General features: G+C 35.8%; 1 protein-coding gene across 6 annotated transcripts in view; it reads right to left on the reverse strand.

Moving 5' to 3' along the window:
- Nucleotides 1-12,379, reverse strand: part of TCF12 (transcription factor 12) — a 429,352-nt gene that overhangs the window by 26,789 nt on the left and 390,184 nt on the right. For 3 of the 6 annotated variants that reach the window (XM_006831611.1, XM_006831610.1, XM_006831612.1), the window contains exons 14-16: nt 8,794-8,867; nt 7,734-7,805; nt 6,752-6,958 (exon numbers count right to left, since the gene is read on the reverse strand). In XM_006831611.1, the coding sequence (XP_006831674.1) occupies nt 6,752-6,958; nt 7,734-7,805; nt 8,794-8,867 (353 nt within the window). The remainder of the gene's footprint in view (nt 1-6,751; nt 6,959-7,733; nt 7,806-8,793; nt 8,868-12,379) is intronic. The other 3 variants (XM_006831614.1, XM_006831613.1, XM_006831615.1) reach the window with 1 other exon arrangement.

The raw sequence follows: 12,379 nt of genomic DNA on the forward strand, positions 1-12,379 counted from the left end.
ATGATAGCCAATGTCTAAGTTTCCCATCCTGATCAGCCCAGTATACTGAGTAGACAAGCATGCTCTTTTTGGATTTTTTTTTTTATTTTTTTAATTGTCACACAGAGCAAAAATATAAGCCTGTAAAAAGTGGCCTCAGAAAGCTTACAAGTCTGGGGTTTTTCATCGTAATGAAGTTAGCAGGAACTTTTCTTTTGTAACTTGGTTCCCTGAGTAAATGGCCCTCATATAGTTTCTGGAGAATTTGACTTCCACAGTTACTATAGTTCTCTTTAACCCTTACTCACCCTGGCTCCCACGGCCTCCCTTTAATCTCCAGTTCCACATTCAAATGGATCTGTCCACACACACAACAGGTGTATAAACAGTTCTTTGTCTGAGCCCAAAGCCTGTGGGGCCAGCCAGAGAGAACCCAGTTTTAATTGTTCACCTCGTTAGCATACAGCTGACAGGCTGTTGCTATTGGGAAATAGCAGGGGAAAGCAAACCCCTTTGCCAGCTATGTTCTAAATTTTAATTATTATGAAGAGCTTCACTTCAGAATAAAAGGCCCATCCTGCACTCTGAGTCTTCACAATCTGAGTACGGCCTTACTTTTGTGGGAGCACCCAACAAGAGACCTGTTTTCACTTAATCTGACCAATAGCTTTAGCACTCACAATGGAAAAATGTTAAATCTAATTAGTTGATGAACAAGAGGTCTTGTGAAGTAAAAGGAGAGACTGCAAAGTACTCAGTATGAATTCCTCCCTGATTTTGAATTCCACTCTAAAATTTGTTCAATTTATACTATTCACTAAATACTAATGATTTAAATTAGTCAGTATTAATCTATAGAACTGATGAAAGGATCTTTATGTACTGTCTATTTTGTTTTATCTGAGGAGGGGTTATACGTTAGAAACTCAGTATTCTATTTGTTACAGTTTCTTTTAAATGAGACTTCCACAACTATATATCCTCGATGTTTTTCAAACTTAAAAATTTAGTTTTTTTGAACTTTTTCAGAAACTATTTTCTGAAGAAATAGAATTCTGAATTACAGAAAGCAAAACAGCTCTTTATATTCAGCTGAGACCTACACACACAATTTCTGCAACAAACAAAGACAACCCATACCACTAAAATTACATATTATCTAAATGGAAGGATAACATGATTTCAAATATTTTGGTAACTAATAAAAGTGCTGAGATAGTTTTGAATAAAATATTACTCTATTAGCCTTTATTCTTATGTCTTTTAGAAATAAGAAAAACATAGTTTCTCTAACTGCTTTAGGATTTTGAAAACAAACATGATTTACTTTTTTAAAACATTGCATGAGGTAGTTTCAAATTCTAGTATTTAGCTTTGTTCACTCTGTTCGCCTGCAAAAATACTGTATCTTGAACCACAGGTTAATAAAAACCCCAAGCAATACAAAAAATTAATGAGGAGAAATGCCTGAATTAAATTTCCTCAGTACTTGCAAAAATGAAAGCAAAAGAATTCAGGGAAGGAAATCTTATCCTTTATCATAAATAAGAAACTTTAAAAGTTCTGCATGAAGCTCCCATTAAAAAAGATGATAATCTCACTTTAGTTTGAACTTGAAATCACTGTCTGATTGAGAGATAGCTGAGTGCTTTTTGTAAGATAAAAGTGCTACCATGAAGCTATCTTCTTGTGCCCGTAATTTAGACATAAAAGCTATAAGCAGATGTACAATAAATAACTCTATGTTGCAATGGTTTCTTTTTAGCACCTAAATGAAAAAATGATTTCATTCATTCTCAGTTTTCCACTTAATACCATTTTTTCTTCTTGTCAGCAGTTTACTCTAAAAATTTATTATAATACTAAATAAAAGGAAGCAAACCTAAAGTCCACTGATGACCAAAATACTAAAAATACTAATTTTATTCTTTAAAATTTAAGGCTATATCATTATTGCATACTAATAAGAATATTCAAGAGAAAGTCTTGCATTTTATATCTGCATTAAGCAATTATGGAAAAACACCTCAATAATACTGAAAGGAAACAGAAAATTAAGTAAATGAAAGACTTCACCTTATTCAGAAATAAAAGCATATATTAAAACTATGCCTGGCTGGTTACACACTCATTTCCTAGTTTCATTTACTGATATAACAATCTTCCAGGAAACTGAATTTATGTGTATTTTAAATATGCCAAAAGCACTCTGTGTTTGGAATTTCATTTAATTCTAAACTCTGCCACTCCTCAAATACACTCAATTAATAAAGAATAAAGTCAAGAACAAGTTTTTTGTTACTGACTCCTATTAATAAATATTTTGGGCAGGTAGGTAGTCTTCTTCACAAGGTATGAAACAGAAAAATAAGTTCATAGACCAATTTGAAATATAACATATTGATTTGAACTACAAAGCAAGAAGATGGAATTCCAACAGATCAAGACTCTCAGCTGTGGATATACCAGTATTGTGCTATCAATTTAAAACACTGTAGAAAAGAGTACTCTATAGCAAAAGCTATTTCCATGACCAAGGACACTATTTCAGCTAACACATCCAGGTAGAATTCATACCACAGGTAACCTTGACAGTATATTTGTGAACGAAAAAAGAAAGTATATAAATAAGCTTCTGGGAAGAAGAGAAAAATAGAAATATGACTCCAGAGTGTAAAACTGAGTCATTTTTTAGTCTTGATAAGTTAGAATACATAGAGGCAAGTGGAGACACTAAAAATAGAAGATTGACTCTTGAAGATGTCTGGCAATGGAGACACTAAAAGCAATGTGTCCCCAATATCACATACCCTCCAAAACTGTGAATAGAGCTGAATCTGCACATATAAGCAAGATGCAGAGCTCCTGGTGGTAATGATGGAAATCCTCAGACATGGATCAGAGACAAAGACACCACGATAAGATAAGAGTCTTCCTCAACAACATGCCTACAAATAAGATGATCTGGGACAGTCTCTGGCAGACTGTGATCTTCATTTCCATCCTTTGGTCTTTCCCCCTAACCCCCCTTTTTTTTCTGAAGCTGTGAAATGAGGACACATAGCAAAAAAACTCATTCCTGAAAAATGGGAGATAAATACTGACTCACTTAGTAGTGTCAGATTTCCCCAGCTGATAGCTTTAGATTTCAGGGTGGAACTCCACCTCGGGAAAGTACTAGTGATTATGTCTGGATGGGGTGGGGAGAGCGGATGATGCCTGGCAGACTTCCACCAGCTCAGTCCAGCACTGAGAAGGTTCTAAGACGGGGAGAGGAGACCTTACTTGGCACGCTGAGCAACAGTTAGAGAGTACTTGTTATGATGCTGCTGCTCAGACTAAACCAGAACTACCTCAGGTTTCAGAGTATCTCTATTGCTAGACCACTACACAACTTTCTTACTTTTTAAATATCTCTGTCATCCCATTTGTTGATGTTTTGAAGTAGGCAACACATTCCTAGAGAATACCCATAGAAGATGTTTTCTTTATTGGAGTACAAATGGTTAATGTGCTAATCTACTAAAGACAGACTGGAAATTGGAGTCCACCTAGAAGTGGTTCAAAAGAAAGGTCTGGCAATCTACTTAAAAAAACAAAACAAAAGAAAAACCAGCCATTCATAATGGTATAGAGAACAGTTCTACTTTTACACACATAAGGTCAACTTAAAGTTAGAGTAAACTTGATAGAAACATAGAAAAAAACTTTCTTAATTAAAAGGATTAAGACAAAATCTAATGAAACAGTTTCTCTCCCTAAAAGTCCTTTTAATATACATGAGGCTTTGACATGGTTTTGAAGAACTGGATATTTGAAAAACCTCTTTTCTTATTATGGCATACTCAAAGTTGGTGACAACAACCTCTCAAAGACATTGTTGTTATATTGTTAGGTGACGTTGAGTTGTTTCCGACTCATAGCAACCCTTGTTGTTGTTGTTATGTGCCGTGGAGTTGGTTCCGACTCATAGCGACCCTGTACAGGGTTTCCCAGGCTGTACAGGTTTACAGGCGCAAAAAGCCTCATCTTTCTCCCGCGGAACAGCTGGTAGTTTCGAACTGCTGACCTGCGGTTTGCAGCCCAATTCGTAACCACTACTCTACCAGAGCTCCTTCATAGCAACCCTATGTATAACATATTGAAACATTGTGTCATACTTACAACTGTTGTTACACTTGAACCCTTTGCTGCTGCCATTAGTGCAATTTTATACAAACTCCACATTTAACTGGGAGGAGCAGAAGTAAATAAAATATCAAAGGCAAGAAGTGTATTTATTAAATGTTGTAACAGATAAATTGGAATGGGAGCTGGTAACACTGAGAACATAAAAAATTATTAAGAGGTAAGGAATAAGAAAAGCTGCAAATGTAATAGAACCAAGTTAGAATTCAAGTATATTTATTTTAAGCTTTTCTTCTAAATAAGGATCATTGTTGTTGTTAAGTGCCCTCAAGTTGATTCTGACTCACAGTGACCCTGTTAAGGGTTTCTGAGGAGTGGCTGGTAGATTTGAACCACTGACCTTGTGGTTAGCAGTGCAGTGCTTATCCTACAGCAACACATCAGGATTCTTAGTGTAGCAAACAATCAATTCATATTGCAACAAATGCCATTTTATTCGTTTTAGTATACTATAAAAGGAGTCCTGGTGTGATGCTGTAGGATAAGCACTGGACTGCTAATCACAGGGTGGGTGATTCAGACCTACCAGCTGCTCGTTAGAAACCCTATACAGGGTCGCTATGAGTCAGAAATGCTCAACAGCACTTACCAACAACAACATACTATATAAATGATTTTATTGCTAGTAGTAAAAGATTGTTGGGGACCTTGTGTGGCATGAGAGGATCAGTACTGGACTGCTAACCACAAGGTTGGAGGTTCAAACCCACCACCAGCCACTCCTTGGAAACTCTATGTAGGGTCGCTATGAGCCAGAGTTGCCTTAACAGCACTTAACAGCATAATAAAAACAACTAATAAATGACAACAAATTGCTTTATATTTGCTTTATAAAGTATAAATCTTTTCACATTTATTAGCTTTCATAAATAGCAACAATTAGTTTTGAAAGGAACCTGATTTTCAAGATATTCTGACTATTTTTTTAAAACTGTTTGTAAGTTATGCAGATATATGATGTCAGCCATGTTACTGAAAACAGTGTTCTTAGGAAACTTGGAAGCCTTGTTTGATGTTTACTTCAGTGGTTCCAAAATGAATCTAAATGACTGTCTGACAGGTGAATGGGAAAATCTGGAACCAATCTTATTTTACAGAAGACTAGCCTTCAGCATTTGGGCACCTAATTATTTTGATGATAGGTGAGTTTTTACCCTTGATCACATGGCTTACAACTAGGAATCTGTTTCAAAGAGAATATGTCAGTACATGCAGTGAAAAAAACCATGCCATAACATGCTAACACATGGCATCTGTTAAACAGCAGGTTCAAAAAGAGCTCTATTCCTATAAAAGACAATTTCAGTGAAAAATAATGTAAGACATGCAACATATGTTGTGTTTTTTTAGTGTGCATGGCTGTAGAAGTCTACTTTTTTGCTCCTTTAAAGAATTACCATGTTTTTAAAATGAAGGATTGGATTATTTTATTTTCTTTGGGGATTAATCTAAAATTATTTCCTTTTATTGTTACTTAAAAATACAATTGTTCTTAAAACTACCCCCACCTCATTTTCATTTGGGAATAAAGCTGAACTCATGCAAACTAGGGTTTCCATTCCTTCTGTTATTGAAGGTTGGTTTCAAATAATAAACAGCTTTTCTAGATTGTACCATTGAAATTCAGTTTTGCTTTACTAATTTTGCAATTCAGTTTTCCTAAATATCATTTCAGACTTCTGGTGTGGCACTGTAGGATCAGCACTGGACCACGAACCACAAGGTCGGCAGTTCAAACCCACCAGCTGTTCCTCATAAACCCCATACAGGGCTGCTATGAGTCGGAACCAACTTGACAGCATTTAACAACAGCATATACCATTTCAAAAGGGGGTGGAAATGTTCTGCCAGTTATTACACATATGGAAAGAATCCAAGTATAAACTAAATCCAAGTATACACTAAAATGATCTCTGCAGAAAGTTTCTGCTTTATGCATATGGTCATAACAGTATTTTACAGGCCAGTACTGAGTCAATGACCTGGCCCAAGAGAGTGCAGAAAATTCTCTAAAGCTTCTCTTTAACTTAAAAGGAAAAAGACTCCCTACCCGTAAAGAATCAGAGTAAGAAAGAATACACTTTGTAGGTGAGTTCTCTATTGCCTATTTTCATACAATCACGATACGTGGCCAAAATTAGAAATAAAATAAGTATACATTCACTTAATTTGCAATGGCATACTACCTTGAGGTTACTTGTTGTTGTTGTTATGTGCCGTGGAGTTGGTACAGGGTTTCTGAGGCTGTAAATCTTTACAGGAGCAGAAAGCTCATCTTTCCCCCACAGAATAGCTGGTAGTTTCGAACTGCTGACCTTGTGGCTCACAGCCTGATTCGTAACCACTATGCTACCAGAGCTCCTTTGAGGTTACTAGGACCATGAAAAACATTTAGACCATTGTTGTTGTTCCACTCACAATGACCCTGTATAGGGTTTTGGGGGAGCAGCTGGTGGGTTTGAATTGCTGACCTTGTGGTTTGCAGTCTAGTGTTGATCCAACAGTGCCACACCAGGGGTCGTTAGGTCAATAGGTTTTATTAAGTATTTTAAAAGAGCAAGAAAAAAAGAGTACAATTATATACCATTGAAGCTGATCGACTGCTTGAAACAAGGCTTGATCCTCCATAGTTTGAATTGAGGCTTCCAATTGGTGCACTGTGGGATGGTCCCAATAAACTGTGTATATCACTGTGACCAGCAGGCAAACTGGTGGAAGGTCCCACAGCATGGTTCCGCAGCACATGGATAGCATCGTCCAGTCTGTCTAATCGATCCTCCATCCGAGATTGCTGTAGGCATTGAAAAAACAAAAATCCATGGAGCTCACTGACGATGTCTTTTAGAGTCATTAAACTGCTACATTTCTACTTTGGCTATATGGAAGATAGCAAGTGAAAAGCAAGTATCAAATGGTTTCAAAAGCAACTGCCTACACTATAAATCAACACAAAAAGGATTATGCTAAAAGAACAAAACTTCAGAAGCCAATCATAGCTTCTGAAAATGAATTTACCAGTCTACCATGAGGTTATTTCTTTTAGTTTCTATGAGAGAGGAAGGTTGTGTCTGACACTCAATTAGAGGTGATAAAGAAGCACAACCTGCTCTTCAATACTGATCCTTTGAAACGAGGGCAATTTGGGCAGGGGCCCTCAAATTCCTCAAATCCATCAAGTTCAAGTTGTAATTTTGTTTTAAGTGAATAAAGCATACTTATCTTAAATTGTGAACACATCCAAATATGCTCTTTAACAAAATGGAGGAAATGATAGTTTCTCCGTCCAGGGATACATACGTGCCCCCATACACATACGTATTAGAATTTTTAAAATAAAAGCACATGCCAGTAGAGCTCTTTAAAAAAGAATCACTCTCAACAACATAAAAGAACAAAAGTCCACTCATACATGCTGCTACAAAAACTGAAATGGTCGATTGTTTGATTTTTTTTTTTTTTTTAATAAAGACTTTGAAGTCTATACAGCTTGAGGATTTAAAATGGGTAATGGAAAGTATAAATAATTGAAACACACAAAAAAAGGCACCATCTAAAAGAAATAGTACCTCACAGACATCCTTTAAGAAGGACATTGCATCTTGCAAATGCTCGTGAAGTTGCTGCTCAACTCGATTTTTCTGGCAAAGTCAAGACAGAACAGGAGGCAAAGCACAGGTTAAGATTAATTCCAAAAGAGATGAGGAAATAGCTGATGTGCACATCACCATCAAATGTTAGTAAATTAACGCAGAGACCTGCGGAATCTACTTGCATTAAGTTATGAGAAGGCTGGGACTTAGCAGCAAAGTTACAAGGTTAGCATCTAAATAGCATACACCTCTTATATTTGCTTATAAAAATATGTGGGAAGAAACATTTCTTTTAAAATGTTAGTCACAGAAGAGAACTTTTCCATTTGCAACCTGGAATTATTGAACAACAAACAAAGCTTATCAGTCCATCAAACTTTTTTTTTTAATTAAACTTGATAATTCTGTGTTAGAAACCTAAGCATAAAACTACAGTAATTAACATTCTCCCCAATTCTTCATGTTTGGCACTTCAGAATGCTCAGTATCCGACTGTCCTAATGTTTGTTAAATGTTTTTGCTACAATTATCAAAATACATTCCTTGTATGAAAAAGTAGAGAAGAATATTCTTCATGGCAAAATAACTGACATTACACTTTTAAATCTTAAAGGAACTATAGTAAACTATATAGAATACCATTACATGACAAAGAGTAATCTACAATCAGTCTGAATCACTAGATTAATTTTCTTGCCTTTTTTGGACTTTTAAAAATAGTTTCCACTTATATGTAGATAGAAAGTATAGAAAAATTCAGCTCTAGATTTTTCAAAGAAACAGAAATCCCATGATACAATTTTAATACCAGCTGTCTTGAGACGAGAAACATGATGTACCAGAGAACAGATGGCAAAATGCACACCCAATGTGTCCTATATTGTTCAACTAAACCAGGCCATTTGTTAGCAAAGAATTTGTGTGTAATACTATCCTCCTATTTCTTTATTGTTATGCAAGATTTAACTGGGGGGGGGGGAGGAAGAACTCCAAACTATCAGAGAAAAGCTACCTGTATGTTCTAAGAGGTCCTTACCAGGGAGTGGAGAGAGTTTTCATAGCTTGGGGATGAAGGAGCTTGCCCTCCAGGTCTGGGCCACTGACTAGTACCTGTTAAAACAAAACCCAAAAGTGCCCACACATCTGGTTAGCTCAGTCACCTTGATGATATCTTAAAGGATGTTTGCTATTATTGTTGTTACGTGCTATCCAGTAGGTTCCAACTCATAGTGACCCTGTATGGGATTTCCAAGGAACAGCTGGTGAGTTTGAACCACCAGTCCTGTGGTTCAAACTGACCTTGCAGCTCAGTGCTTTCTCCTACAGCGCCACACCAGGACTCTATCCTAAAGGATAAAGGTATTTAGCAACGGCAAATGCAGTTTTGTTCAGTGTTCAGTATAGTATTGGTTCCTTATATGTCCAACATAATTTAAAAATATTTTTCATTATTGACACAATAATATAAGGAGTTGAAAAAATTAAAAGAAAAAAACCTATACTTCAAAATAGAACTATTTACATGTTTTCCAGACATTGTCCATATGTGATTATTGCCAAGAAAATGCACCTATACATAATTCTGTATTTTTTCCTGTTCCTATGGTTCTACAATAATGCTATCAATAACTAGAGGACATCCTGGTGTCACAGTGGACTAAACATGTTGCTCATGACAAGGCTGGTATAACTGACCCACAGCAGACAGATGAGGCTGTTTGCTCCCAGGAAGAGTTACAGTCTTGGAAAACGTAAGAAGTACTTCTACTCTGTCCTATGGGGTTGCTATGAGTTGTAATCAACTGGATTGCAGTGACTGATGACTACATAATACGAGTTCCACTTGTAGGATAAGCACAGATTGCTAACTGCAAGGTCAGCAGTTCAATCCCACAAGTTGCCTCTTGGAAACCCTATACAGGGACACTATGAGTCAGAACTGACTTGATGGCACTTAGCCACACAACACTATGAACTGGATTTTCTATACCACAATTTGCTTAGTCACTATTATTTCATTGCTGAACATTTTGAAGACTTTTAAATTTTGGGCTGTTATGAATGATATAAAAACTTTGCTGTGTTTTTTTTTCCTTCCTTTTTTAGGAATATGTCTTGAGGATCAGTAACATTTCTGAATTAAAGAGGATACAAAGAAGTATGACAATTGTTTCATGTTAAGTTGCTTTACAAAATGGTCATATTAATTTATACTGCCTTTAGCAATTAAAGGATATATCAATTTCAAAAAACTGTAAATGAATACATGATTATCTTTAAAATTTTTTCCCAACATAATTTATACCCAAGATCATTATTAAATTTGGGAAACACCATTATAGAAATGTTGTGCTGTTTATTCTGCAACTTTAGAAAAGTAACAAAGATTAAAAATAAATACAGAAGGTACAAAGGTAAAGAGAAAGACAATGAACAGAAAGAATAAAAGACATTAAAAAACTAGAAAAAATAATATGAAAGGAAGATTAACTCAGTCATGTGTTAAGAAAAATGTAGTTTTAATGGCCTTGCTTAATCCCAAATTGCTTGAAAGAGATAAAGATTAAAAAAATCTATCTAAAATCTTTAGCATTTTATGATTGTGCTTTTGAAAATATCAGTTATTTACAGAAAGACACACTCACACGTAAAAGCTTCAGTGAAAACCTGAATTATATTAGAAACAAAAGTTGAAAGTTAGAGATTCACTTAACTTTCTTCATTTATTGCTAAATCAAGTTTTAGATACTGTTTTCCACTAGAGCCTTTTGTTGCATATCAATTTCACCATATTTTAGACACTAAATATAAGACTACGGTACATCTCTTATGGTATAAAAATTATGGTAAAGTAGTCCTAATTCACTTTTGGTGAACACCACCATTTAACTACTGAACAACCTAGTAATTATGTTCCCATCAACTGTATTTTTGTTTGTTTTGTCAAGTGACATTGAGTTGGTTCTGACTCAAAGAGACCCTGCATAGGGTTTCTGAACTATTGATCTTGGGATTAGCAGTCCAGTGCTTATCCTATAGCACCACACCAGGACTGCATCAACTATCTACATGTTGCAAATGAAAAAGTCGAATACACATTTTCTAGATACGCTAATAAGATTTTATAATGAATCTGTATGCATACTGTTATAATTAAATGAAACATTTTAAACATGAGAATTGTCAGAAAAAAGAAATATTAAGAACTTCATCAACTAAGAAATAGTTTACGATTAGAAAAATACTAGTTCTTTTGGAAAAACATTAAAGGCTTCATGGTAGACACACAAATATAATCTTAAAGCAACTACACAAATAAATTATGGACAACAGAAATTCTCTCATTAAAAACAAAAGCTTGTGGGCTCATATATAACCAGTAAGTAGAACTTAGCAACTAGAAAACGTGTGTAAGAGATTATATGGAGAATTCATATGAAAAATAACCAGTCAGCACTTTATCACTGACTTCACTTAATTAGTGCTTTCTAAACTGTGAAGTGGGGAGCCCAGTGGCTCCAGATGATAAGCACTGGACTGTGAACCAAAAGGTCCATGGTTCGAGTCTGGGAGCTGTTCTTCAGGAGAAAGATAAGGCCTTCTGTTCCTGCTAAGATTTAAAAGCCTTGGAAATCCTATACAGGGTGGAATCGACCTTATGACACTAACAACACCAACAAAACTCAGAAGCAGAATTAAGAATTTCTCTACAATTAAGTTAATAATAAACTATTTTGAAAAAGATCCACCAAAACAATTTAAAAATATATTTTCCCTTTACCTTTTCAGTATCTTCCTTTCCAATAACTTTGCTCCACACCTCCTCACCTGTACAAGTTGATCAGCTTGTGAAAGGAGACTGATCAAATTACTTAAATCTCTTTGGAATATTAATAAAAGTTTTGTGTTTAAACACCTACGGATGGTCAGCATGCATCTGCTTTGCAAAAACTCTAAGCTTATTTGTGGTTCCTAGTAAGCTTAACGTTGGGGAATCAGATATGTGCCAGGAGTTACTAGGGTAATTTTGATTTTGATTTTCATTTTGACTTATGGCTATATGAAGAAGCTATGCTAATATATATCCCCTAAATGTAATCCATGAAACTATAAAAACACAGATATCCACATGGTTAAATCACAGATGACATAGCCATTCCTTTCTTCTACTTTGTGAGAGCCACGATTTTGTTCAGAAGGGGGTCTATCCTTCCCTAAACCCAAACCCCAAACCAAAGCTAATGACTTTATTCTGACTCACAGCGACCCCTATACAGGGTTTCTCAGGCTGTAAATCTTTATGGGACTAGAAAGCCTCTTCTTTTTCTCATGGAGTGACTGGTGGATTTGAACTGAGAACCTTGCAATTAGCAGTCAGTCTGCTGTTTGTTGTACAGCACCACCAGGGTTCCAGGAGAGAATAATTCTCTTCTTAGAACTTTGGATAAAGACTGATGGTGGTCCCATTCCTGCTGTAAGAACTGCATTAGGTTCAGTGCTGGCCAATGACATACGGGGACAGAAGGCTGATTCAAAGACACAAGGAGATGGCTTTTTCTTCTACTGGACACTGTGATGTGCTGTCTTGCCACCTCAAAGAAGTACAGTGGAGCCCTGACACA

This window comes from Chrysochloris asiatica, unplaced genomic scaffold, assembly GCF_000296735.1.
Source record: "Chrysochloris asiatica unplaced genomic scaffold, ChrAsi1.0 scaffold00004, whole genome shotgun sequence".
In the NCBI taxonomy this organism is placed as follows: domain Eukaryota; kingdom Metazoa; phylum Chordata; class Mammalia; order Afrosoricida; family Chrysochloridae; genus Chrysochloris; species Chrysochloris asiatica.